This window comes from Mus caroli, chromosome 4 (genome assembly GCF_900094665.2).
Source record: "Mus caroli chromosome 4, CAROLI_EIJ_v1.1, whole genome shotgun sequence".
Lineage (NCBI taxonomy): Eukaryota > Metazoa > Chordata > Mammalia > Rodentia > Muridae > Mus > Mus caroli.
In genome coordinates this window covers 118,688,658-118,712,914 of record NC_034573.1, presented here as the reverse complement: position 1 = coordinate 118,712,914, position 24,257 = coordinate 118,688,658, and the positions used below count along the sequence as shown (strand labels likewise).

Here is a 24,257-nt window from a genome sequence, read left to right as displayed (position 1 = left end):
CCTCCTGAATGGTGTTTCAGTTACAATATGAGCACCTGGTTGCGTTGTATTTTCCAGTGTAACTCTGCACAAGCTTCTACATACTGACATTCAAAATATTTAATTATGAACTGGGAGGCATAGCTCAGTTGGCAAAGTCCTTGCCTGGCATGCACAAAGCCACAGGTTTGATTCCCAGCACCTCATAAACCTGGGCCTGGTGGAATATTCCTGTAATTGAAGCACTCTGGAGGTGGAGGCAGGGGGACCAGAAATTCAAGATCATCTTCTCTTCCACAGTGAGTTTGAAGCCAGGCTGTGGAGCACGGGGTGCTGTCTCCAAAGAAGTCTAGCTACAACCCCCTTTATATCATGGTCAGTTGTTACAAACGTACATGTACCTTATTGTACATACACATATGTTAAAAAGGTTTTAGGTATGACCCCAGATTTTAAATTTTGTTATTTAAAAAAACAGACAATATGTCCCCCAGAGGTTGGGAATCTCTAATCCTACTAAACTCTCCCATTTGACAGACAGGAAAATTGAGACCCTCAGGAGCCCTGACTGATCTTAGGTCAAAAGATGCCGGCAGAGCTGGAACTATTGAAGGGCACCCAGCCCCTGGCACCTGGCCCCTGGCCAGAGCCCACCTCTTCATTCAGGCCCAGCTCCTTTGTTCCTGCTGTCTACCCCACCCCCACCTGCCCTACATCCTCTCTGCTGAGATCACCCAAAGAGGCTCTTTCAGAGGCCCACCCTCTGGGAGCCTTCATGTTGGAGGAATGAGCTGGTTCCCAGCTTACCCTCTGGGACTCGTGCACTCTCTCTCTCTCTGTGCCACTCTCTCACACAGGGTATGGCCCTCTGAGCACATTTCTCACTGGCTTTGCACCAGAGGCCAAGGCCCAGGTTGCGGTGATCTCAGCTCCTCCTTGAGAGTTCAGTGGTGACCACAGAGCCCAGCAGAGGCAGGCTTCCGGGCACTCACATGTACTCGCCTCTGACAGTGCTGAGCTCGTGGTGCAGGTTGGGTCACCTGGTTCTGAGCTGGCCATACCGGCTCAGCAGGTCTGATTTGACAGTCTCCCGAACTCTTGTCAAGTACTCTGGTTTATTCCTCCTGTTTACTCTGATAACCCCCTCCAGGGACAGAGAGAACCTGGGACTGGCACTTCTCAGCTACGGGAGTCTCTCCAGGCCAGAGCATGGCGAGGGGAGAAAGAACTGGGGGAGGCGATGGACTATGGCTACAGTTCCTCCCAACTCCTTGTCTCTTTCCTTCTCAGCGAGAGCAGGGTCACAATGGCTCTAGACCTGGACCACTGTTACTCCCCAGTCAGTGCCTCTGCAGGCTGTATCTCCACAGAGAAATAAGATGCCCCAGGGCTTGTGGCCGTCCCACTAGGCATCATGTTTCTAGTCGGCCCAGCATCACATTTCTGGTGCATCCCTAACAGGCTTCTTCAGTGAGCTAGGTCATGGGTCATTCACTTCTGCCTCTCACGCTTCCTCAGAGCGCAGAGAGCTGTGTGGGAACCAGGAGCCCTGGGTCTAGAGGGGCCTGTGGAACAATCCTTTGTCCAAGGATGTGAACGGGGAGGTTAATGGACACACACATGAACCTGTGCCTGTATTCTGTCAGTCCCTGGGCAGTTAGTCAGAACAAGAAAGGTCCTGCCCTGTGCAGTGTGAAGAACTCCCACAGTAAGAGGAAAGGCTAGAAGGATGTGTGAGTGTGAGTGTGTGTGTGTGTTTGTGTGTGTGTGTAAGAAACTAATTAGATACAGACGCTGCATTGTTTACACTACAGACTGGGATCCGTTGGGGTGGAGTGGATGTGGGGATCCTTAGGGTTCTGGGGAAAACACCAGCAATAGGTAGTGGGGAGACCCCAGGGGTCAAGGAATAGTCAGGGGGATACTGGCAAGCAGCATTAAGACTCAGCCTGACTCTTTGTTTGTTTGCTTGTTTTGTTTTTTTTCAAGTCAGGGTTTCTCTGTGTAGCCCTGGCTGTCCTGGAACTCACTCTGTAGACCAGGCTGGCCTTGAACTCAGAAATTCACCTGTCTCTGCCTCCCAAGTGCTGGGATTAAAGGTGTGCGTCACCACCGCCCAGCTTCAACCTGACTCTTAAGTCTGTGTAGGACATTGTGGGTCCCTTCCAGAGCCACTGCTGAGTGGGTTGGGCTCCTGGTGGTTCTGAGACCAGTGTGACAGTGAAGAGCCTGTGGGCAGGGGAAAGCCTGACCCGGCTGAGTCCTGCGTAGAGGAGGGCAGAAGCATTCATCCTCTGCGCCGTAGGTCCTGATTCTCCAGGGATGGGGCCAGCTCCTTGGGGCTAGGGCTGGGGCTGAGCCTGATGGTTTCCATAGGATAGAGGTGTGGCCTGACTCTGAGTGTCCTTTGCACTCCAGAGATTGTGAGGCTACAAGAAGTTCTCCCATCTCATCTTAACAGAGGTTAAGATGTTAACAGAAGTTCTTAAGAACTTAACAGAAGTTCTCCAGAACTTGAAGGTCTCCCTGAAGCTGGCAGAGGCAGTGGCCTTCAGAGGGAGCAGTTAGGGACCTGAGAGGTACCCTGGCAGCTCCCCTTCCCCCTACTCCAGGTACCCTCTGGAGAGTGGTGAGACCCTGAGGAACCAAAGCCTTTCCCCAGGCTCGCTCAGGTCAGAGGCCACCTCTAGCTGTGACATTCCGACATTCATGATTTATAAACCAAAGGCTGGGCCTGAGGCCTGTCTCCTCTACAGGTATGTCCCTAGGCTCTCAAACCTCTCTAAGGCCTTGGGTCAGAAGGCACCCAGGAAGGGCCACAGATTTCCAGATTCCATGAGAATGTTTCCTGTTCTTCTTCAACTATCATCCAAGCAGCAGAGAAAGACTTCCCAGGCGCCCAGCAAGAAACACTCTTTGTTCTCCAGTATAGCAGGGGAATGATGGGACAGGAAATACGCTTGTTCCCCCCCAAACCCCCCACAAGCCAAGCCTTAGAAAAAGAAATCTGTTCCCACGGGCTTCCTCCCACTTCCCCAGGCCCTCTGCAGTCCAAGCTTCCTGTCACCGTCCCTGCATGGAATAGGCTTGGCCATACCGAGAGCACCACAGCAACCCGAGGTCACGATGGTTGCTGCCCTTTTTCAGAAGGGGAAACTGAGGCTCTCTGAAGTAAGTGGCTTGCTCAGATTCTACTTGGTGTGAAAAGTGAGTTGGAACTCGAGCTGTGACTTTCCATCCTGTGGCCCCAGAAAGTCTAACCAGCTTGGGGAAAAGTGTCCGATGATACGATGATACATAACAACAAAGAGTAAAACTTGCTTACTAAGTTACAAAGAAACAGGTTCACTCCCTTATCTACCCTGGGCAACAACTGGGACCATCCCTAAGGTTTAGATGGGAAAACTGAGGTTCAGCTGGGGGACAGCTTTGCCTTGGGCCACACAGTGGGGCGGGGAACAGTCTGGCACTCAAAATGATTAAATCCAGATGAGGAGCAGTGGGGGAGAGGCCAGACAAGGCCGGGGAGGCTGAGGAGGGAGAGGAGTGTCTGGTGGCCTTGGGACAATGGGCTGCATGGCTCACTGGGAGTTTGCACCTGGGAGGAGGGGAGGATTAGACTGGCTTGGCAGAGGGGCTGGTGGCTGAAGAGCTGGGGGACTGGGCAGGGGGCTGAAGGTGGTGAAGCGGAGACTACAGAGTAAGGGACAGGTGTTCAATGGGGTTCTCAGGTGATCTAATGGGCAGGTTGGGCTGGGAGGGGTAGGCAGGAAGCCACTAGAAGCCACAGTTACGTCCCTGGGGGGAAAGCAGCCCTCCCATCTGGACATAAAAGGCTCTGGTGCTGAGCCGGAGTGACTTCATAGGTTCTGCAGACAAAGAAAGGGGCCCAGCCAACCGGGTCACTGTTGTCTGAAGTCCCAGGGGCATTGACTCAGGGCAGAATGCTCAGGTCACACACCTGTCCCCTTGGTCCCTTTGCAGGCCGTGTTCTCAGGGCCTGTGGTCTCAACTGAGGCAATTTGGTTTTCAAAAGAAGTCTGACCATGGCCGGAGACACTTTGGGTTGCTGTAACAGAGGGGAAGGGATGGTAGCATCTCCCGAATAGAGGCTGAGGGTGCTGCTAGCCTCCTGGGTGTAGGACAGGGCCTCCGGCAAGACCTTCTTGCTCAGTGGTACAGAGGGAGGTATACCCTGCTTGGAGCGATCGTTTGCTCACTTGTGACAGAGGCAAAAAAGCAATACTACCATCCCTGTCATTGAGAGGACCTAACTGGCCTAGAGAAGGAAGAGGAGGAACTAAGGACCTGCAGCAAGGCCCTTTATTCAACACTTATAGAGTAGCTACTGTATACTCTAGGACTATTCTATTCAACACTTACAGAGTACCTACTGTATACGCTAGGCGCGATTCTAGAGGTAGACCTGGGTCTAACACCCATTGTTTTCATTCCTTCATGAACAAACACTGATTGCTGGCTATTGGGGATAACTTGAACCCAGCCTCTGGGCCCTTAAAGTCCCAAGTCCAGAGAGAGTGAACCCACACAGACTGTGTCAGGCATCGTGACCAGGAAACCAAGATGGCGGCGGTTCAGCAGAGGTGTTTAAAAGCAAAGCTACAAGGGAGAGTGAGTTTTGGTCATCAAATACTGACTGACAATGGTGCCAAGGTCCCCAGACAAATGCTCAGAGGACAGAGAATTTAGCTCGCTCACAGTCTGAAGATGGCTCGGTACAGCCGAGTGTGGTGTCTTGGAGGGCTTTGACTGATGGGGTGAGGCACCTATGACAGGGATGGAACAGACGGCAGCAAGGCAGAAAGCTCCTAGACTACCTACTGGAGGGGTGTCCCTGGGTTCCAGGGGAGGAGAGAAAAAGACCTCAGGGGTTCTTGTCTCTCTTCGGGTGTACTGCTTCACCCACACAGCACTCTGATCCAGCATCTATTCCCTGCAAGGCTGTATCGATCCCTGCTGGGGCTCAACTGGGGACATCCTGAGGTGACCTTCACTCCTTTTGGAACTTCTGATTAATCTCTCCTCCTCTCTCCCCCGCAGACGCTGCTCCCACCCTTGCTGCTGCCATATTCGAGGCTTCTATGATATGTGCACATCTCATGTCAGAGCACTTATCCTGCTAGACCGTCAAGGGCTGGTCACTTGTCTGTCTCTTTTGACTCTCGAAACCAAGGGATATTCACTATAGGATACAATAATAAATCCATCCAGGTAGATGGACTCTGACTCCTGTGTCAGGACAGGGGACATCTGTCCTTCCACTTGGGGAACAGGCACAGCAATGGAACAGCTAGTAGAGGGCTTTCTGCATAGGCTCCGGGCACAGCAGAGGACCCACCCCATCACTCTAGCTCCCAGCCTCCAATCCCACACGTGTGGCATGTGGATGATTGTAGTAAGTATCCCAGGACCCGAGTGGGACATAGTGACATGAAGCAGTTAAAGAACAGGACAGAACAGAACGTAGGCTGGCACTCTGCTCACTTCCTGCTCTGCCACCTGTCACACCTGATCCCTGGTGGCAATCCATATTTCTCCTTTTCTCGCCAAGGGGACAGGCAGAGTCTCACCTGGGTGGATGTCCTGGAAAAGAGATTTCCAGATGGTGTACTGCAGGGGGCCGGTGTACTTGGAGGTCGGGAAGTCTTCGTACGTTAGGTTGGTCTCATGAATCTTCCCCTTGAGCCTGGAAGGACAGCGGGAGAGAAGGCCTTGTGGGGTCCGGTACCCACCTCCAGGATGGGGCAATGAGTGACGTGTCTGTGGGACCCAAGATACAAGTGCCAGCTTCTCCCACTTGTGACCATTCTGTTACCTTTGGTTTGTTTGCTCCTCTGTAAGATGGGTACTGTGTGGTCCTTTCTCAGGTTTCTGACCAAAGTCAAGTGCAAAGGGTATTGTGCTAGACCCTGTGCTAGACCCAGTGCTAGACCCTGCCTTTCTAGGACGGCATGGAGTAGTGGACAAAAAAAAGCTTAGCTCAGTGGCCGGCTCAGGGCCAACATCAAACATGACGTTAGTGGTAAGTGTTGATCTCCAGCAAGCCAATATTCACGGAAGCCATGAATAGGAACTTTGAGAAGCCTGGGCTTGACCGCTGGCTTCACCACCAGCCCAAATAGCCTTGGCCAACTGATCTAATCTCCCAGCCTCAGATTCTATACTTGTGAAATGAAGATGACAGTATTGTAACTCCCTGTGTGAGGCTCAGAAGGATAGGGTAATCTACTGTCTATATAGAATGATACATAGTATCCTTATTATTGTAGATAAGGGGCTAAGGAGATGGCTCAGTTCCTAAAGTTCCTGCTTGCAAACAAGAGGTCGTAAGTTCGATCCTGATCACCTACATTAAAACAAAAACATGTGTGGTAGTGCACATTTGAAATCCCAGCACTGGAAAGGTAGAGATAGGAGGATTCTCTGGAGACTCGCTGGCCAGACAGTCTTACCTTGCTTGGAGAGTTCCAGGTCAGTGGGAGACCTCATCTCAAAAGACAAGGTTGGGGCTGAAGAGACCCATCAGTGGTTTTGAGTGCTCACTGCATCCATACATTGGTGGTATACATTCACACACACACACACACACACACACACACACACTCGAAGTCTTAAAATAAAAACCAAAAACCCAAGATGACTGCGCTATGGTGGTGTGTGCCTTTAATCCCAGCACTTGGGAGGCAGAAGCAAGGAGATCTCTGAGTTTAGGCCAGCCTGGTCTACAGAGTGAGTTCCAGAATGTCAGGGCTTCACAAAGAATCTTTGTCTCAAGTTCTCCCCATCACACCCCCAACAAACCCCTCAAGGTAGAGAACGCTTGAAGAATGACAGTTGAGTTTGTCCTCTGGCTTTTACACACATGACCACATATACCCCATCTCCCCAAAACGAAACAGCATAAAATAATACAAAAGTGTGTTAAATAACTATAACATCATCAAATATTGCTTATGCTGTTATAATACAGACAGAATATATGCATATATTATTCTGAGATAAGATTTCACTATGTACCCCAGGCTGGAACTCACTACATAGCCCAGGCTGGCCTCAAACTTGTGACAAACCTCTTGCCTTTACATTACCAGTGTTGTAATTACAGGTGTCAGTCACCACACCCAGCTCAGAATATATTATACACAGAATAATACGAATATGGAAGACCTTTAGGTCTGGCTCCAATACATTTATACCAGATTCCTATAAACAATGGTGATAATATGATTAATCTGTTGACAGTCCCATCTCCCAGAACCCCCTCACTGCCTTGGTTAGGTTGGGAGAGGCACTTGAGGAAGACTGCAGGCAGGTGGCACTTACCTCTCAGACAGGGAGGCCACTCCTGCAAGGAAGGTGTGCCGGTCAGTCTCTGCCAGCCGCTCCTGCAGGATCTGGGCCCCCTCTTGCACCTTTCGCAGTTGCTGGCTGTAACGCTGGACCTTCTGCTCAATGTCCGTCAGTGTGCGGGCTGTGTCAGCCTCTAGCTCCTCCAGCATGGCCTTCTGTCGCTCTCGAAGTAGCCGGTGCAGCCGCTCAAAGGCTTCCCCGATGGTGGTCCGCAGGCTCTTGGTAGAGGACTGTGTGTGTGGGGGGAGCAGGGGAGCAACCATCAGGGGTTGTGGGAAAGTCTACGTGTGTCCAGTTGCTAGTGGGAGGGGGAGCCTTGACACAAAGATGGGGGAGGGGAGGCTTGCTGGGCAGGGAACGGCACACAGGTGATAAGCAAGGGAGTGAGATGGGACCTGCACAGGACGGAAGGGCTCATCTCATTGTTCCATGGAGGTCCATCAAAGGCACAGTGGGGCCACCGAGGCTGTGAAGGACATGAGTGGGTGGTACAGCCCAGACGCTTGGCATGAAGGAAGGAGAGATGGGAAAGCTAGGTAGGGGATGCCTACGTGTCCAACCCCAGACTTAGTGGTCTGACATTTAAACAACGCATCTATAGGTTCTAAGGGATGACAAAGGGGATCTTGCGGTCAGTGACACTCATAAACAGGCACAGGATAGACAAATCTTGGTAGTAATTTGCCCATACAGCTCCTCCCAAGACCTTTCTGTGGGAACAAGGCCACACTGTCAAGGGAGGTCTGAACACAGAGACACTCTCTTAGGCCCAAGAGGACGCACAGGAGTGACTGGGTCTCTAGCTGTAGTGGGCTCAACTACCTAAGCTTGGTTTTACTCAGTCTCCCTCTCTATGAGGGGTTACACAAGCCTCATTGCAGGGGAGTGGTGGAGATGTTTATCAGATGGGCCCTGTGCAGAAAGACAGCTGATGTGGTTTCTAATAGGCATACCCATGGAGAGATAGCTTCTGATTGGGCTCTTGGGATGGGGGTGGGCAGGCAGAGGGGGCAGCTTGAGGAACACTGACACTCAGGCGACACAGGATGTAGCCACCATGTGGGGCCTGCCTCTGCAATTTCACTTTTGTGGGCCTCTGGCTGGCAGTTCACAGAGTCAGAGACCCCACTGTGTTCAGTGCCTGGGGCTCTGTGGGAGGCTCCAGAAAGGCTCAATTAGGGCCTGTTCTTTCCTGTGGTGGCTGAGAAGAACTCCTGGCGGTGAGCCAGCCTCCCTGCGCATGCCCACCCAACACTCCAGGAAGACAAAGAAAGAGTGGACTGAGGAGCTGGGGATGCAGGCATGGGCTGCCAGAGGCCTCCTGGAGTCTCTCACCCAGAGAGGGTGAAGCAGCCACACCAGGGAGGATGGGTTCCACCTCCCTGTATCCTCTGGAGCAGTCTTCCAGGGCTACCCTGTCTGTCTGGGTTAGTCTCTGTTTCTGTGTCTCCCCAAGACCTAGTGGGGGGAGAGCTCCCCGCCTCCCCAGAGACTTCGCTTCATTTTTTCAGGTGTTAGACAGGCCAGCATTCTTCTCTGCTGTCTCTCCCACAATCTGTTCCTCTAGCCCTTGCACAAGCCCTTCCTAGGTTGAAATGTCATGTTCCCTGTCTGTGTGCAACCCCAGGACTGGCACAGGCTGGAGGTCAGGGGCAGCTTAAGGGATGGAGGGGACAGGGGTGGAGGGACTTGCTTAAGATGGCACCACAAAGCTGGGGCAGACTGCGTTTCCTTTCTATGAATCCAGCATCCCCAGGAGAAGAGAGGACGGATGGAGAAAGAGGATGGAGGCAGAAAGGGGATCAGGAAGTGGCATATCAGAGTGTCAGTCCAGGAGTGCTGCACACAGCCCTATGGGGTCTTCCAAACTCTTCACAGTGTCATACATCTTGCCACTAAAACAAGCTGCAGGAGGGGCTGGGGGCTCTGGCTGGCTGTCCAGTCTCTCCGGGCTGAAATTTCCTCATTGGGGTTACGCTTTCCTACTTTATTATCATTGTTACTTTTTTTAAAAAACTCAATTTGCTTGACAACTAGTCACTATAGATCAGGCACTGTGCTAGGACTGGGGGGGGGGGCGGGTATTGAGCTCTCATGACTACTTTCAACTTGGGGGGTCCCCGGGATTGAACTTGGGCTGTCATTCAGTTCCTTGGTGGGGAGGCAGTCTAGGTTACCACATTCCCACACACACACTGGGTCTGGGGCAGCTGTGGCCCTTTCAGAAACACTCGGCCAAAAACATGTCATATCAGAGCCTACCAAGGAAAACACGGTTGGAGGAGGGAGAGCAGACAGGCCCCTAGGCGAGGCCATTGGAGGGCAGGCAGGCGCGGCATCGAAGCCAGTCAGACACCAGGTGAAATATAGCCTCAAAACCTCCATCAGCATTTCTTATATAAATACACTGGGTCCAGACAGGAAGCCAGGCTGGGGAAAGTGAAGGGGGGGCGGGGCCCCAGCAGCACACAGATGGACAGGAAAGGCGGGCAGGAGGTCAGTGGAGGAAAAGGAATGTGGGGGGGAGAGAAGAGGGGTGAACAAGGGAAGCTGCCGTAGGGGAGAACAGGCCCATTCAAACAGGTTCCCGTCTGTTTCTCCTCACGGGAGCAGTGTGGAGTTGCTGGACAGAGAAACTAAGAGGAGAAACAGAGGTCGCAACCCCGTGGCGGTCTCTCATCTCTCTCCCACTGAGGGGCCCTGCTCAGAGGCCCTCTGGAATGTCCTGAATGTCTGTCATGACCCTCCCAAGACCACTCTGTGGGGTGGTGGCCACCGCTGATTCCCAGATGGAGGTTACCAATGACCAATGGCTTCTCCAGGCTAGGGGACCCCCAAGGCTCTGTTCCAGCTGCAACGCCTTTCATCTTGTAGAGCAGGGTCAGCCTAAAGTCATTTCCCAGAGTCCCCGAGTATGTGAAACTCTGCTTCCAGACCCGATGTTCTAGATTGAACTGGTCAGAGTCCTCACTGTCTGGACAGATGGGTCAGGGATATGCTTTACCCAGGGTCACAGGGTCACTGTTAGGCTGGACATGAGGACTCCTCTCAGGGTAAGGATAAAAGGCTCTTTGCCGTCACTATAGCCAGAGACCATGGGACAGAATTTCCGCCTACTTCTCAGAGATAGAATCAGGTTCCCCCAACATCTTGAGATAAAGTCTTGCCATGTAGCCCAGGCTGGCCCGAGACTCAACCCCTTCCTGTGGTAGCCTCCTTAGGGCTGAGTTACAGGTGTGTCTCATGACATCTGGCTTCAGAATCCTTATCTCTATCCTTGAGTCCAAGAGGGGAAATGACAGCAGTCATGGCTTGGAGGAGACATGGCACAGTTGGCTTCTGGGCAGTGAGGGAGGAGATAATGACAGAGAGAAGGGACAGGAAGAACAAAAGAGACCAAGCAGATGTGTTCAGCCCCTCAGATAGCCAGAAGTCTTCAGAAGGTCCCTGGTCCCACAACTCTGTCACAGTTGAAGAGAAATGGCCCCACTCAGGCACCAACCCACTCAGTGACATTGGGGGTAGGTCCCATTCACTTTCTCAAAAGCTCCGCTCCTACCCACCATGCCTCTCTCCCACCACGCTTATGCACCCGGAAGCTAGGTTTCCTCAGAGGTCGGAAGGGTTGAGCCTTCACAGCCTTACCTCAGCACCTCCCGCCCCACTCACTCCCACACTGGGCCAGGCTCACCTTGGTCTCTGCCAGCTGTCGCTTGAGGAGCTGCAGCGCCTCCGTGTGTTCCCGCTCGCTGTCCTGAAGGGCCTGAAGCTGCTCCTTCAGTTCTCTCTGAAATACACACAGGGCCTGCATGGGGGAGAAGGCCACACCCAGCCAGGGCAGTCTTCTGTTGGCAGCTGGGGCCTATTCTGCCCTTGACCCCGCCAACCCCAATGTCCATCTCCCATCATAGCTCACCCACCATATTGAGTTCGTTCCCTAAATCCAAGAGAGAGCACTTTGTCCCTGAGCCATATCCTAGATCTCTTTTGATTTTGAAATCAGGGTCTCCTTCTGTAGACCAAGCTGGCCCAGAACTCACTATGTAGCCCAGGCTGGCCTCAACCTTGCAACAAGTCTTCTGCCTTACTTTCTTAAGTAGCTAGGTTACCGTCATAAGTTATCAGGCCTCACTCTCTGTCCCCCTCTGCCAAACAACCTCTGCATACACTCCCTTAGCCTTCCCTTTAGCCACTGGCTGGCATCCGTTTCTAATGGAAACCCAGGCTGCAGCAGCACAAACCCACTCACTGCCTGCAGTCTCTCCTCACCTGGCTGAGTCCTGCTCTCAGCCTTGGGCTGGTTCTAGGTCATGGAAGCCTTCCTGGAACACTATTGCTACTCCCATTTTCAAATAGAAAAAAGGGTATAAAAAGGTCAAGAACACATAGCCAGCATGTACTGGTCAGAGCTGGCATGGTGAGCTGGCGCCTACAAGCTTAAAGCCAGGTTTCATATTTTCTGCAGTGATGACACCTAACGCTATCCACTGTGACCAATCCTGACAGGCAAGGTATTGATCGCCTCTAGAAATGAAGACAGGACTGGAGGCTGGGAGGTGGCTCAGTCAGTGGGGTGCTTGCCACACTAGCACGAGGCCCCAAGTTCAACCCCCAGCCCTGGTGTACAAAGCTGCTTGTGGTAGCACATGCTTGTAACCCCAGAACTAGGGGATACCAGGGGATTCCTGGGGCTAGCCTAACCTAGTAGGCAAGCTCTAGGTCCCAATGAGATATCTTGTTTCAAAACAACACAACAACAACAGCAACAACAACAACAACAACACATGGCCAGGGGCTGGAGAGCTAGCTCAGCTGTGAAGACCACTGCGGCTCCTGCAGAGGAGCCAGGCTCAGTTCAAGCATCTGCAAAGTGGCTTGCAAGTCTGTAAACTTTAGTGGCTGGGATGAGACCTCCTCTTCTGACCTCTGGCTACCACCCATGCATGTTGTGCCCAGACATGCATTCAGGCAAACATTCATACACATTAAATAAAATAAATAAATTTTTAAAAGAATAACAAAGATAAGCTCTGTTTTAAAGAGTGGACTGCTGCCGACCTTTGACAGGTGAGGTTTTGTGCACGTGAGCGAGTGTGCGTGCGCACACACACAAACACACACATGCACCCAACTGCCTCCCCCTTTGACCCAAACCAGGCTTGGTATTGCGATTTTTCCTGTCTAGAATTCCATTTGGCTTACTTGTGCTGGCCTTGCTTAAAACATTGATAGTTTGTTCTTTATAGATTTTTCTGGCATTAACTTTGATTGAGGGAAAACATTGCATTGGGTGCCATTTATGTTGACCACTGAAGTGTGCTGTCTGCTTCAATTCTGCATCTCCCAGATCTCCTCTTTTTCTCCCTTCTCGCTCTCATCCAGACAAAATGGTGCCCCTCCTTCATCCAGAGCTGGCTCAAAACTTGGGACATTATTTTGGTGGTGGGAGCGGGGATGGGGATGGGGATAGAGATGGGGAGCAGGTGCAGAAGCCAGGCAAGCATATTGCAATCTCACCCCTCCAGCCGCCGGACTTTGCTCAGGCTTAGTATCCTTCACTGATCAACCAGGGTCCTGTCTGTGCAGCTCGTTTGCTGTTATATCTTCCTGTATCCTCAGCGCCCAGAGTGGTACCAGCACATAGCAGGTGTACTTGCTTATTTGTCAAATACATAAATGGGGGTGAGGATGGATAGTCCCCAACAGAGTCCAGCTGTCTGCACTTACTGAGGCTCTAGCCTCAGTATCATAGGACGTGTCCTCTGGTCTGTCCCTCCTCCTTTCCCATATTAGCCCTCAGGTTCCTTATGGTTCACTGACTGCTCCACCTCCCTCTGTGGTCTGCACCTAGTGGCTGTCTGGTACTTGCAGGGGCTCTGAGAAGGAGCTGTGTGAATGAATTTCCATGAAAAGAGACCCTGAGCAAGTCCTAGGGACCCCAGTCAGCTTAGGCCAAGCAGTGTCAGACAGGCTAAAAACAGGTTCCTTTTTGTGGGGGAGGCGGTGTTCAAGACTGGGATTCTCTGTGTAGTCCTGGCTACCCTGGGATGCGTTTTGTAGACTTATTTATCAAGTGTTCATTGAGCAGCTATGTTAAACAGGCACCACTATGGCTCCGAAGCTACAAGGGAGAACAAGACAGAGGCAGTTTCTGCCCAGGGGGAATTTTCCAGGAAAGATTGATAATAAACCAGAAAAGTAAGCAAAGAGCAAGGGGATGACGACTGTGGTCCACACTCTGGAAAAGATGACAGAGTGTGCGATGCTGTGGTCATGGAAACGGGTAACCAACAAAATGGGGGTGGCACGTTTTGTGAGAGTAGATTGCTTCAACAGACACAATGGAGGAACTCTAGCTGCCATCTCAGTATGAGACAACAGTAGAGACAAATGTCACGAGTGGAAAGCAGAAGAGCTAAAGGAAGAGGTTTCTGTGTCTGAGGACTGTGGGGGCTCGCGTGTCATCACCAGGGCTGCTCCTGGGGTGGGGGGTAAAAGGGAGGGAGGGAGAAAGGAAAGAAGGAAGGAAGGAAAGAGGGAAGGAAGGGAGGGAGCAAGTGATGGAGGAAGGGAGGAGGAAGAAGGGAGGGAGGAAGAAAAGAAGGAAGGGAGAGGGAGGGAGAGAAGGAGGGAGGGAGGTAAGGAGGGAGGGAGGGAGGGAGGAAGAAAAGAAGGAAGAGGGAGGGAAAAAGGAGCAAGGAAAGAAGGGATAAAGGAAAGAAAGAAGAAAGGAAGAGAGGGAGAGAAGGAAGGAAAGAAGGAAAGAAGAGAAGGCAGGAAGGCCAGTCAGCCCTAATACTGCTAGCTAATTCCTATGGTGTCAATGCTTCCCTCAGAGTGGATCTCAAGCCACCAGTATGAGATTCTTGGATGGGCCCTGACAGAGATGTGAAAACCAAAAGCCAGCTCCACATCCCCTGTACACCAGAGCCTCTCAGGAAGGCTTGCTTTTCACAAGAGAGAAATCCGCCCTCGCTTAACTTCAGCTCCTCAACCTGCAGTACTAGCAGCTGAGGGTCATTCCTAAGGCTCTTGGGCCCCCAACTCCTGGACAGGCAAGTCTACTTCACCACAGGGCAGAGTGTGGCTCCTTTGGTCCCTGATATCCTGGAGTCTAATCTAGCTTGGGAATTCATCTGATCAAGAGGTAGATGTTTGGAGAGCTGGCTAGTACAACATTTTTCCCCCATGGTGGTCCCCATGAGTCCTCTAAGGCCCTGGAAACCCCATTTCTCACTTGGTTGGGAACATCCCGGGACATGGACAAACTCCTCACTGATTCTGGACCTAGGATCTGAGGAAATCTGTTCTTCTCTTCCTCCTATATCTATCCAGGGGCAGTGGAAACTCTCCACCTCTCTACACACACACAGCAAGGCCTTCTGGGATTCCTATGGCACTGTCAAGGCTGGAGGCAGGGTGGACTGAGGATCAAGACCTGGATAAACTCATCACAGTGGACTTAGAGGTAGTGTTGGGGACATCAGACCTGCCCTTCCTTCCTGAGAACAGGTGGTTCTACCAGGTGAAGAGTACCCACTGGTGCCATCCTGGCTAGAACCCTGAGAATCAGCTCTGAACCTGACCAGTCAACTCTCAGGCCATGGAGTCTGGTCCTCTCTCCACACCCACAGCTTTTAGTTTGTCCTTCATCCTTCTTTTGAAAACTCCAGCCTCAGGACCAGGCCATCTGTGCCTTATGCCGCCCCCCTCCCCAAGTATCTTCAGTGGACATCAAAAGGTTTCTCCCAACCCCTGAGAGTCTGGAAAGAAGAGCACGAGGCCTTGGGGGCAGCATTCAAAGCCTTCCACACTACCCCCACCATCTCTAGTCATCTCTGTCTAAACCTGCTCTGTTCAGCATGACAGCCATCAGCTCCGTGTGGCTATTTACACTGCAATGGGTCAAAAATGAAATGAAGTGGAAAATTCAATTTCTTGGCTGTACTAGTCTCGTCTCATCTCAAGGACTCAATATCTACTTAGGACTGGCAGCTAGAGCGCCAGGCAACACAGATGCAGAACTCTCCAGTGTTCCAGAAAGTTCTATTGGACAGCATTAAGCATTGTGCGGGGCTTGCCTCCCTGCCTTGCTCAATGTGGCCTCATTCAGGGTACTCATATGACTCAGAGGTCACCTGTCCTGAGAGCCCAGCTCCCCAGCTCTCCCCTGCGGTCTGACATTCCTCTGTGCAGGGCCCAGCCTTGCACTGTGGTGGCAAATGCATTTCCCCCCTTAGAGATAGGGTCTCAGATAGCCCGGGTTAGCCTGGAGCAGAGACTAACCTTGGACTTCTCACCCTCCTGTAGGTGTGTAACACCACACCCAAACTATGTGGTGCTGGGGATCGAACCTAGAGCTTCAGGCATGCTAGGCGAGCATCCTATTAACTGAGCCAGAATCCCAAGCTCCACGCACTGTAAGATTACCCGCCAGTCTTTCTTACTAGATCTTGGGCTCTTGAGGGCAGGGACCATGTCCTGGAGCTGTTCCCATCCTCAGTACCTAGGACAGGGCCAGGCATGCCTAACTTCTGACTTTGGCCAACTGAACCTGTCCAGAGACCAGGACCTTGGAATGGTCTGAGCTCCCCATGCTCGGATGGGAAGAGCCAACTGTGACATTGACAGGAGATAGAAAGATAGGGAGAACAGCCTAGAAGGACCCAGCGCTGGGACCAATATACAGCCCTGGAAACAGCTGGCCCAAACCCTGGAGCGCACAGGGTGGGTGCAGGGCGCAGAAGGAGCCGTGTTTCATTTCTCACTCCTCTGTCTTCTCCAGCCCACGATCAGACAGTTTTGGGTGAGAAAGTTGGCTCGGTCACCAACTAGCTTGTGTCTCACCACGGTATCATCTAACCTCTCTGAGCCCCAGGGCCTTCATCTGAAAAATGGGGATAAATCCTAGGTCCGACGGAGGGGAGTGCGAAGTGATGTCTGATGTATTTAAACCTCCGGGGCTCATAACCTGGCACTCACAGGGTGCCTGGGATGCTGTCACTGTGTCCCATCTGAGGCTCCTGCCACTGCTTCTTGTTCTGGTTCCATGCTGTGCCCAGGTGGCCCCTCCCTGCTTCCTGAGATGGCAGAAGCAGGAAGGGGTGGGAGGGACCATCTGCTTCAACCCCTGCCATTGCCAGGACGGGAAGCAAATCTAAGGGAAGGGACTGACTGGCCCGTGGCCATACAGCTTGCCAGGGGAGAGTAAGCCAGAGAACACACTCTTAGTTGAGAGGCCAGTTAGCAAACAGGAAACTGTCAATAAACTCCTAGGTGACAGAGCAGCCACAGAGGAAAAACAGGGTGAGCATAGCTGCCCTGGATGCAAAGCTATTAAGAGACAGAGACAAGGGCCTGGGTGACTCCAAGAACATGTTCGAGACCCCTTGAGCTCTCTGTTCCCTTTATTCAACAGCAACGAATTCCGAGTACCCTCTGGGAATCAGGTTTGTGTGATCATCCTAATCAGAGAGACATAATCCCTAAACTTCTAATAGTCTGCAGCTCGTTGTAGAGGCAAAACCTCCAGTGGGTGTCAGGGGTAGCATGGGGTCTGCCTGGGATCCAGTTCAGCCATCACCGCTTGGCCATGTTGGTAGCACCGCCCTTCATCTTGGGTCTCTAACCTGTCTATAACAGCACAGGTCTTGGAAAAATGCTGGGACCATTAAATAGTGAGGCTCCTGACATGACACCCTGCACAGGGTAAGCTCAATCTAAGGTGCTACTGTCATGGCTATGGAGCCCTGTCCTCCAGGGACACCGCCATGGCCACCCTGTCTCAAAAGCAGAGTTAACAGTCCCTTGCAAAAGCAGGAAAGGGGTCATCAGACCCTCACTTGAGATTCTGGCCACCCGATACCGACTGCTTCCCCTGCCGGATTAACCCAGCCACAGCCTTGAGAGTATATAGGAGGTGAGAGGTTAACTGAAAGGGGAGAGCCATAAGCCATTTGTGTGCTTTGTCACCTATGCTAGAGTGTCCTTTTCCATGACAGGGCTCTGAGAGCTACCCATCTCTCTATAAACAACCTCTCACCCAGTCTCCTGTAAGGAACCCTAGTAGCAGTCTAGTTGGTTCGCCAAGCTGGACCTGGGTGCAGTCACTTCTCTGGCTTGCCATTGCCCTCTCTGTCCAGGATCACCAGGAAAAGTCAGGCAATAAGCCACCCTAAGACCGAGAGAAACAGGACCTTGGAACACAGAGAACACTGGGGTCTGACTTCATTTCTGTTGGAAGGACACAGAAGGCAGGTGATAGGGCTCTTCTGGCCATTCCAAGTGGTAAGGACTGGTCAGGCAGGAAGTGGCCAGAGTCAGGCAGGTGACAAGTGAGTAGAAGTCAGAAACCGGAAAGGCTGGCTAGGGCTGGCTGGGCTGGAGTGGAGGCCTTGGGTGTCAGCTGGAGGGAAGCTGGACTCCTCAGGGCCCATCAGAGCTGGGTCATGGCAGGAGAGTGAGTGAAGGAGCATCTTATAGGACCACATATACACACAGCTGTACAGTTCTATCAGCTGCCAGGCCCTGGGGCGCTTCACCTACTTGGAAGGATCAGTACAGAGGTAGTGATTATGGGGGGCCAGACACCTCTGCTACGAGGTTGTCCTTCTTCCTGACCCTGGTGGGAGATGCTATAGGCGCCATCTTGACTGTGGCTTCAGGGACCCTTCTCTCATCTCTATGGAGTCGAACCTCCATGTGAGAATCCTGGGTCAGAATCCTGGCCCTGCTCGCCTCTTTTCCTACCCAGGGTAGACTTGTTTCATTCCTTCTTCCTTCCTTCCTTCCAGGCCCTCAGCTGGGTGCTCCAGTTCCTCCTGGCAGCCACGAGTGCTTCCCCGGCATGGTTGTTTTTGAGGCCAAGCCCTCACAGTCCTTGACAATACAGCTGCTTCCTCATCCTAGGGCCTCCCACAGATGGCCACGCACACTGCTCCAGGTATATAATTGACAGGCCACACCAGTTTGCTCACACCTGTCTCTGGTTCCTCAGCGTCTTCAGGATCAACACCTAATCCTTGGAGCCTGCCCACCCCTGTGCCACCACAGCCAGACCCAGAGCCCATCTAAAGCAAGTTAAGCCACTTTCCCATCTTCACGCCCGTCCCCAACAACATCTGCATGTGTGCCCACACATCTGTGCCCCTGGCCATATTCATGATCCAAATTCAAGGTCCAGTTGACTTCCTGATTGGGTCACCTAAGCACAGTTTCTGTGCCTCGGTTTCCTTATTTGTAAATGAGGCAACGGTTGTGAGTATTAAGAGAGGAGGATGTGTGCCCGGTCCCTTCACAGTGCACTGGCAGTAGCTGTGGATAAGTTCCTTTTTTTTTCTGCTCATGCCCTCTCTCTCCTGGCCTGGATTACTTTAGTGAATTGAGTAGACCTTGGAAATAGCTACCAATCTACGAGGGGACCTGACTCCCAGAACCATGGAAGGGCCAGGATCAGATAGCTATATCCTGAGTTCAACACAGGACCTCAGCCAGGCACATAGCTATGAGGCCAGGACAAAACATTAAAGTCAGTCTTGAATCCAAATTTGATGCCACCTCCAAATCCTCCGTGCTCACCCTGTGTCCAGCAGAATTCAAGGTAAGGTGGTCAGCTAGGCTATGTATGACCTTGGACCCAATATGTATAGAGGTCTGCCAAACCTGGTTCCCTATATAAAATGGGGAGAGGGTGTCTGAAGCCCTAATAATTTTGGTTGCTCCTGGAGGCTACAGCGAGGCCTGATGAAGAGGCTGGAGCTTCCAGCTCTTCCCCCTGTTTGTAGGGAGGACTCAGGCAAGTTCCCAGGCTCCCAGCCTCAGGGAGTGACTGAATAGTGCAGCTGTCCCTTGACCCTCTCAGGGTGTAGATACAGGAAGGGCTGTCTCAAGGGACTGTGCCCATCACACAGTACCAGGTAATTCACTCTGCTTTTTAGAGGTGGCATTTTGTTGTTGTCGGCCTTGTCATCAGACCACTTTGTTCCAGAAAATAATGTTTTGGGGGCTTCAACTTCAACCCCCAGCTCTGTCCCCTGTGACCTGTGCTATGGATGAGACATCCCTGGCTGCCCAGACATCTTCAAGGAGAAGCGCTGCAGTCAGCTCACCCTCTTACAGGCTGCTGTGTGCACAAGAACCTGTGCTTCCCTAGGAAATGTGACTGCAGAGCGCCATTTCCCCAGGACAAAAACATTCATCTGTCTCTCTGACCAGGGTACCCCTAGGGATACGAGTGGCTCTCTCTTTACATGGACGGTGAACAGCCTTGCTCTGGCTCTCATTTCTTAGATCAGGAAGAGGGCTCAGAAAAGCCCACGCCTTTCACCCTGCAGGAAAAGTCAGAGCAAAGATTTGGGTCCTACCATCCCCAACCTTACTCTCCCCTCCTGGGGCTGCCTCATGGCTCTCATCCCTGTGCCCAGCCTGTCAGGCTCCCATCCAAGGCTCAGCCCTGATGCCTTTGTTGGCACTGAGGCACGCCTTAGGAAAGGCTCCAATGATCACATGAGGCCTGGGGAGGGAGGCTCGGATGAATCGGATCCTCTCTCTGGGGGTCAGGAACTTGAGATGGCTTGGGAGCCGGATGCTTGATCAGAGTGACACCCCAGCCACCTGCCCTTGTGGCGTCAGCTGGCACCAACAGACTGTGCCCCTAGTCTGGTCTCGTGCTAAGTGCTCTTGACACAAAAACCAAGCGGAATGGGTAGGAGACAATTCTGGATGATAAAGGGGAGGCCAGGGAATGTCCTTCGGAGGCACCAGAGAGGCCGTATGTGGCCCAAGTTGGACAGGTCCCAAGTCCTGACCCTGACACTATCACTTAGCTTGTGAGCCTGCCTCCATTTACTAGAGAATAAATCTCAGCAGTCCCCACAGCAGGTGCTGTGAAAGATTATGCGAGGCATTACAAGGACAGCTGGGGGCAGCCCTTGGCTCATGGACCTCAAACTCTTTGGAGATGGACTCCTCTCTTCTCTTCGCTCTGTGGTCCAGGTGCTCAGCAGTAGCTGGGGCAGGGGGTGGGGGGGCATGCATGTGCACTTGTGTGTGTGTGTGCATGTGCACGCACACACACACACACACACATGAGATTTCTACACAACTATACAGTAATTCTACTCATGCCTAGCCTCAGGTAGGATGAGGGGTATTTGGCTTTTTATGTCATATTGTCCCACTTTCTATATAAACATAGTCATTAGAATAAACACAGATGTCTAAAAGTTATGGTTGCTGACTGTGCCAGCCACAGTTCTCCTCGGCGCTTTGGATCAAGAACTATTAACCCTTACATCACCTTCCCTGGAAATGTAATTGGTGACACGGGGAGACTCAGACAACTGAGGTGACTTGACTGCTGAACTCACGCAGCACACCAGGGTGCAGAGCCCCTGCCCTCCAGCATCTAGGGCACAGAGCAGTTCTGCGCAGCAGGTCAAGGGGCCAGAGGCTCAGAGGTAGCGAGTCATTTTCCTAAGGTCACACAGCCAGCAGATGGCAGGGCCAGGGTGGAGCAGCCTGCTGATGAAGACAAAGCTACTACTAATCTTTGCATTCTGTAGCCTCCAAGCTTTGGAATAAAGGTAAAAGCTGCAGGCCTAATTCTGGGTAGGGGGCCTGGAGACCCCCAGCTGTGTATGAGCCTGGACTCCTCTGCCTTCAAGACCCCGGGCAAGTCCCCTCCCCCACTCTACCGGTTCTCCATCTGTCAAGTGAGCTCTGTGCCAGATGATCTCCAAGGCTTTGGCAGCTTCTCGGTCATTCCCCAGGATAGGGGCCTCAGCAGAGGCTCCAGCAGCCACTAGCTGCTAGAGGGATGAGCAGACCTTGAGGGTGGAGGTTGCCCCATTCCCAGCAGCTAATGAGCCTAGGAGAGGCAGAAGGGCCTGAACCCCACCTCTCAGCACAGCCTCCCCAAGGGGAGGCAAGTTTCTCTGCCAGCACCTGCCTAAGTCCAAAGGGGGACATTGAGGCAAGTCTCTTCCTCAGGTGAGGGAGATGAGGCTAGCCAGCAGGGTACAGGGGGTCTGGAGAGATCTTGGGAGGAGGGAGGACGGCAATAGCAACTGCTGATGCTCCCTCCCACCCTACACACTTCAGATAAGGTCTTCCCAGGTCAGCCTCATCAAAGTCCAGGCAGGAGAGTAGGTATTTAAATTCCTGGTTAAGTATCTTGAGGGACATAGAACTCACCACTCACAGGTTAGTGACTATTTCTTTTTTTTTTTTTTTAAGGAAAAACATCTTCCACTTTGGAATCCTCCAGTTGGGGTGAACTTAGGCCAAGTTTGGTCATTCTTTCATTCATTCATTCATTCATTCATTCAAGTTTTATTGATAGGTCCTGTGGGCTAAGCCTGTGCCGGTTTGGGGACAATAAACATGCCAGGGAAAAAGCTGTTGCTCCCTTGAGGTATTGTCTATGACTGGTATCCCAAAGCCAGGGAAGAGACTGGCTGGGCTGAAACTGCTCAGCTTGAGAAAAGAAGTCAAAGATGCCTGAGCATCATTAAATAGACTTTAGTGGGTATCCTCCCACCACGGTTGTGTAACTGAGAATCCTCTAATGGGGAGGATTTGGAAGATATGCTGTATTATCCCATTAAAGCGGATCGTGGAATGCTTCTCCTTAGAGTCCCACCCCTGAGGCGGCAACATCACCGTCCTCAGCAGCGAAGAGCTCTTGCTGAGAGCCTGGGTTTGATTCCCGGCACCCACGGTGGTGACTCACAATCATGTGTAATCCAGATCCACAGGATCTGATGCCCTCCTCTGGCCTCTTGGGCACCACACATGCACATGGTGCACATGCAGGCAAAATACTTGCACACGGACAATAAAATAATTGATTATTGATATTAATACTATCCTATTGATAGAAGACATCCAGGGAAATGTAGTTCTCAGCATGTGTATCTACCTATATTTCTTTCTCTCTATACAAACACACACACACACACACACACACACACACACACACACGACAATGGAGCTTGAGGAATGTAAAATGTTTGGGTGGGGTCTTAGAGTATTAAAGACACTGACCGGGGTCTTGCCCTCTTGTCAATGACAATGGAAAGGTTTAGGGGAGACTAGCTGCAGTTAAGGGCTATGTCCAATTGAGTACGCAAAGATTCGGATGTAGAAGACAAGAGGGGTCATCACCAGGCCTTGGGAATTCCTAGAGGCTTGTCTTCCCCCTCCTCCAATTCTTGTCTAATTCTCCAAATCTTGAATCTTTAATTCATGGTTCCACTCTCAATTGGCCCCTACCCTGGTTTAAATTAAAAAAAAAAAAAAAAAAGGTTCTTGTCATATCTGAACTTGAGGCCGACCTTAGACTCTCACCTCACATACCTTGCTTGATCTAATCTTGGCACACAAACCTGCCCTCTGAACAATTTGCAAGTCTTAAGCTTAACTCTCACTTTCATCATCCAACCGAGGCCCAGGCCTCACTCTAGATCTCAATGGACATCTGGAGCAGCAAGCCGCATCCCACAATGCCCCAAACATGCCAGAATTCTGTAGCTGCATTTAGAGTAGCTCAACCCTCCCACACACCCCACTCCGACTCCCAGGTTAGCTTTGATAGTGGTCCTTCCCTTGCCCAAAAGTCCAGAAGGAGCTGCTGTCTCCCATTCTGCCTCAGCCTCAGCCAGCATCTGGTCCAGCTGTGGCTTCCTCTCTCCATCTTCCCATCCCACCTCGACCTGTCTCCCATCCAGATCTCTCTCAAGCCCATTTGACACAGTGATGCTCAAGGGCCCCGCCCCTGCCCCGCCCCTCACCGGAGCCACGCCCCTTTGGCATTAAGTCGGCCTGTGGCCCTTACCCCTATTGGAACCCTGACCCCACCTACAACCCCGCCTGTCCGCCTCGCACCTGCAACTCCTCGAAGGCATCGTCGATGCCAGTGACCTGGTGTTGCTCGTGCAGCGCGGGCTCATCACAGAAGAAGCAGAGCAGTGCGCGGTCCGTGAGGCAGAAGAGCTTGACCTTGTCGTGAGCCTGGCAGGGTCGCGCGGCTCGGCGCGCGTTGAGGATGGCGTCCAGCGGGAAGGCGCTGTAGCGCTCCACGATGTTGGCCAGCTTGAGGCTGGGCGCGAGCGCGGGCTCGGCGAACGTGCGCCGGCACTCCGGGCAGTCGCGGGCACCCTGAGCCTCCTGCCGCACCCAGTGCTCGGTGATACAGCGGCGGCAGAAGTAGTGCTCGCAGCCCAGGCTCACCGGGTCCTGGTAGATGCTCAGGCAGATGGAGCATAGCAGCTCGTCCTTGAGGCTGCACGCCATGGCGCCAGGGGCGGCGCGAAGCGGAGCCCGGGAGGCCGGCGGCCGGCGCGGCGCGATTGGGGGCGGTACCCGGGGACCAGGCCCACGGGGGCACGGGCGACAGGCGCCGGGGAGCGCGGGGGGAGCTGTCTGCGACGCCGGAGGCGCGAGGGCTCGGTGCCGAGTGGGTGCCACCCGGGATGCGAGCACCGGAGCTCGGTTTCGAGGTCCTAGGTGGCCACCAGCGATGGGCGCTGGAGGAGAGAGGCCGAGGGCGTCCCAAGGAAGGGGCTCCAGACGAGGAGGATCTAGAGGACCAGACACTCCCAAGGGATAGATGCTGCGAGGAGGAGATCCCGAAGAGGGGCGGAGGCCACAGTGGGGTTGGAATCCCGGGACCCGAAAAGCTTTGAGAGGGGGTCGAGCTGGGGATGGGGAATTCTGCGGGACAGAGCAGCCAGACCCAGCCGCACCGCGGCTTTGCCCGGCAGAGCAGAGGAGGGGTGCCGGCCCGCTCAGCTGCCCGACCCTGGCCGCAGATCCCGGCCCCGCGCGGCCCCTTACCCGCACCAGCTCAGCGGCCACCGCTTCGGTCCAGCGCAGCCTCTCAACCCGGAACCAGCCGAGCCGAACTG

At 52.7% G+C, this 24,257-nt stretch overlaps 1 protein-coding gene and 1 long non-coding RNA gene across 3 annotated transcripts in view; one reads left to right on the top strand and one right to left on the bottom strand.

Annotated features, from left to right (window-relative positions):
* The window catches only part of LOC110292238, a 25,900-nt gene extending 10,616 nt beyond the window's left edge, over positions 1-15,284 (top strand). The window contains exon 2 of the long non-coding RNA XR_002377693.2: positions 14,686-15,284. This is a non-coding gene — a long non-coding RNA (uncharacterized LOC110292238). The remainder of the gene's footprint in view (positions 1-14,685) is intronic.
* Trim62 (tripartite motif containing 62) overlaps positions 1-24,257 on the bottom strand; it is a 27,093-nt gene extending 2,836 nt beyond the window's left edge. Inside the window, exons 1-4 of one of the 2 annotated variants that reach the window (XR_003836437.1) lie at positions 23,236-23,695; positions 11,042-11,137; positions 7,324-7,580; positions 5,571-5,686 (exon numbers count right to left, since the gene is read on the bottom strand). Coding sequence is in view for 1 of the 2 variants with exons in the window: in XM_021159394.2 (XP_021015053.1) it covers positions 5,571-5,686; positions 7,324-7,580; positions 11,042-11,137; positions 23,236-23,643 (877 nt within the window). In the remaining variant the exon portion in view is untranslated. Of the gene's footprint in view, positions 1-5,570; positions 5,687-7,323; positions 7,581-11,041; positions 11,138-23,235 lie in introns of both variants that reach the window. The other variant, XM_021159394.2, reaches the window with a different exon arrangement.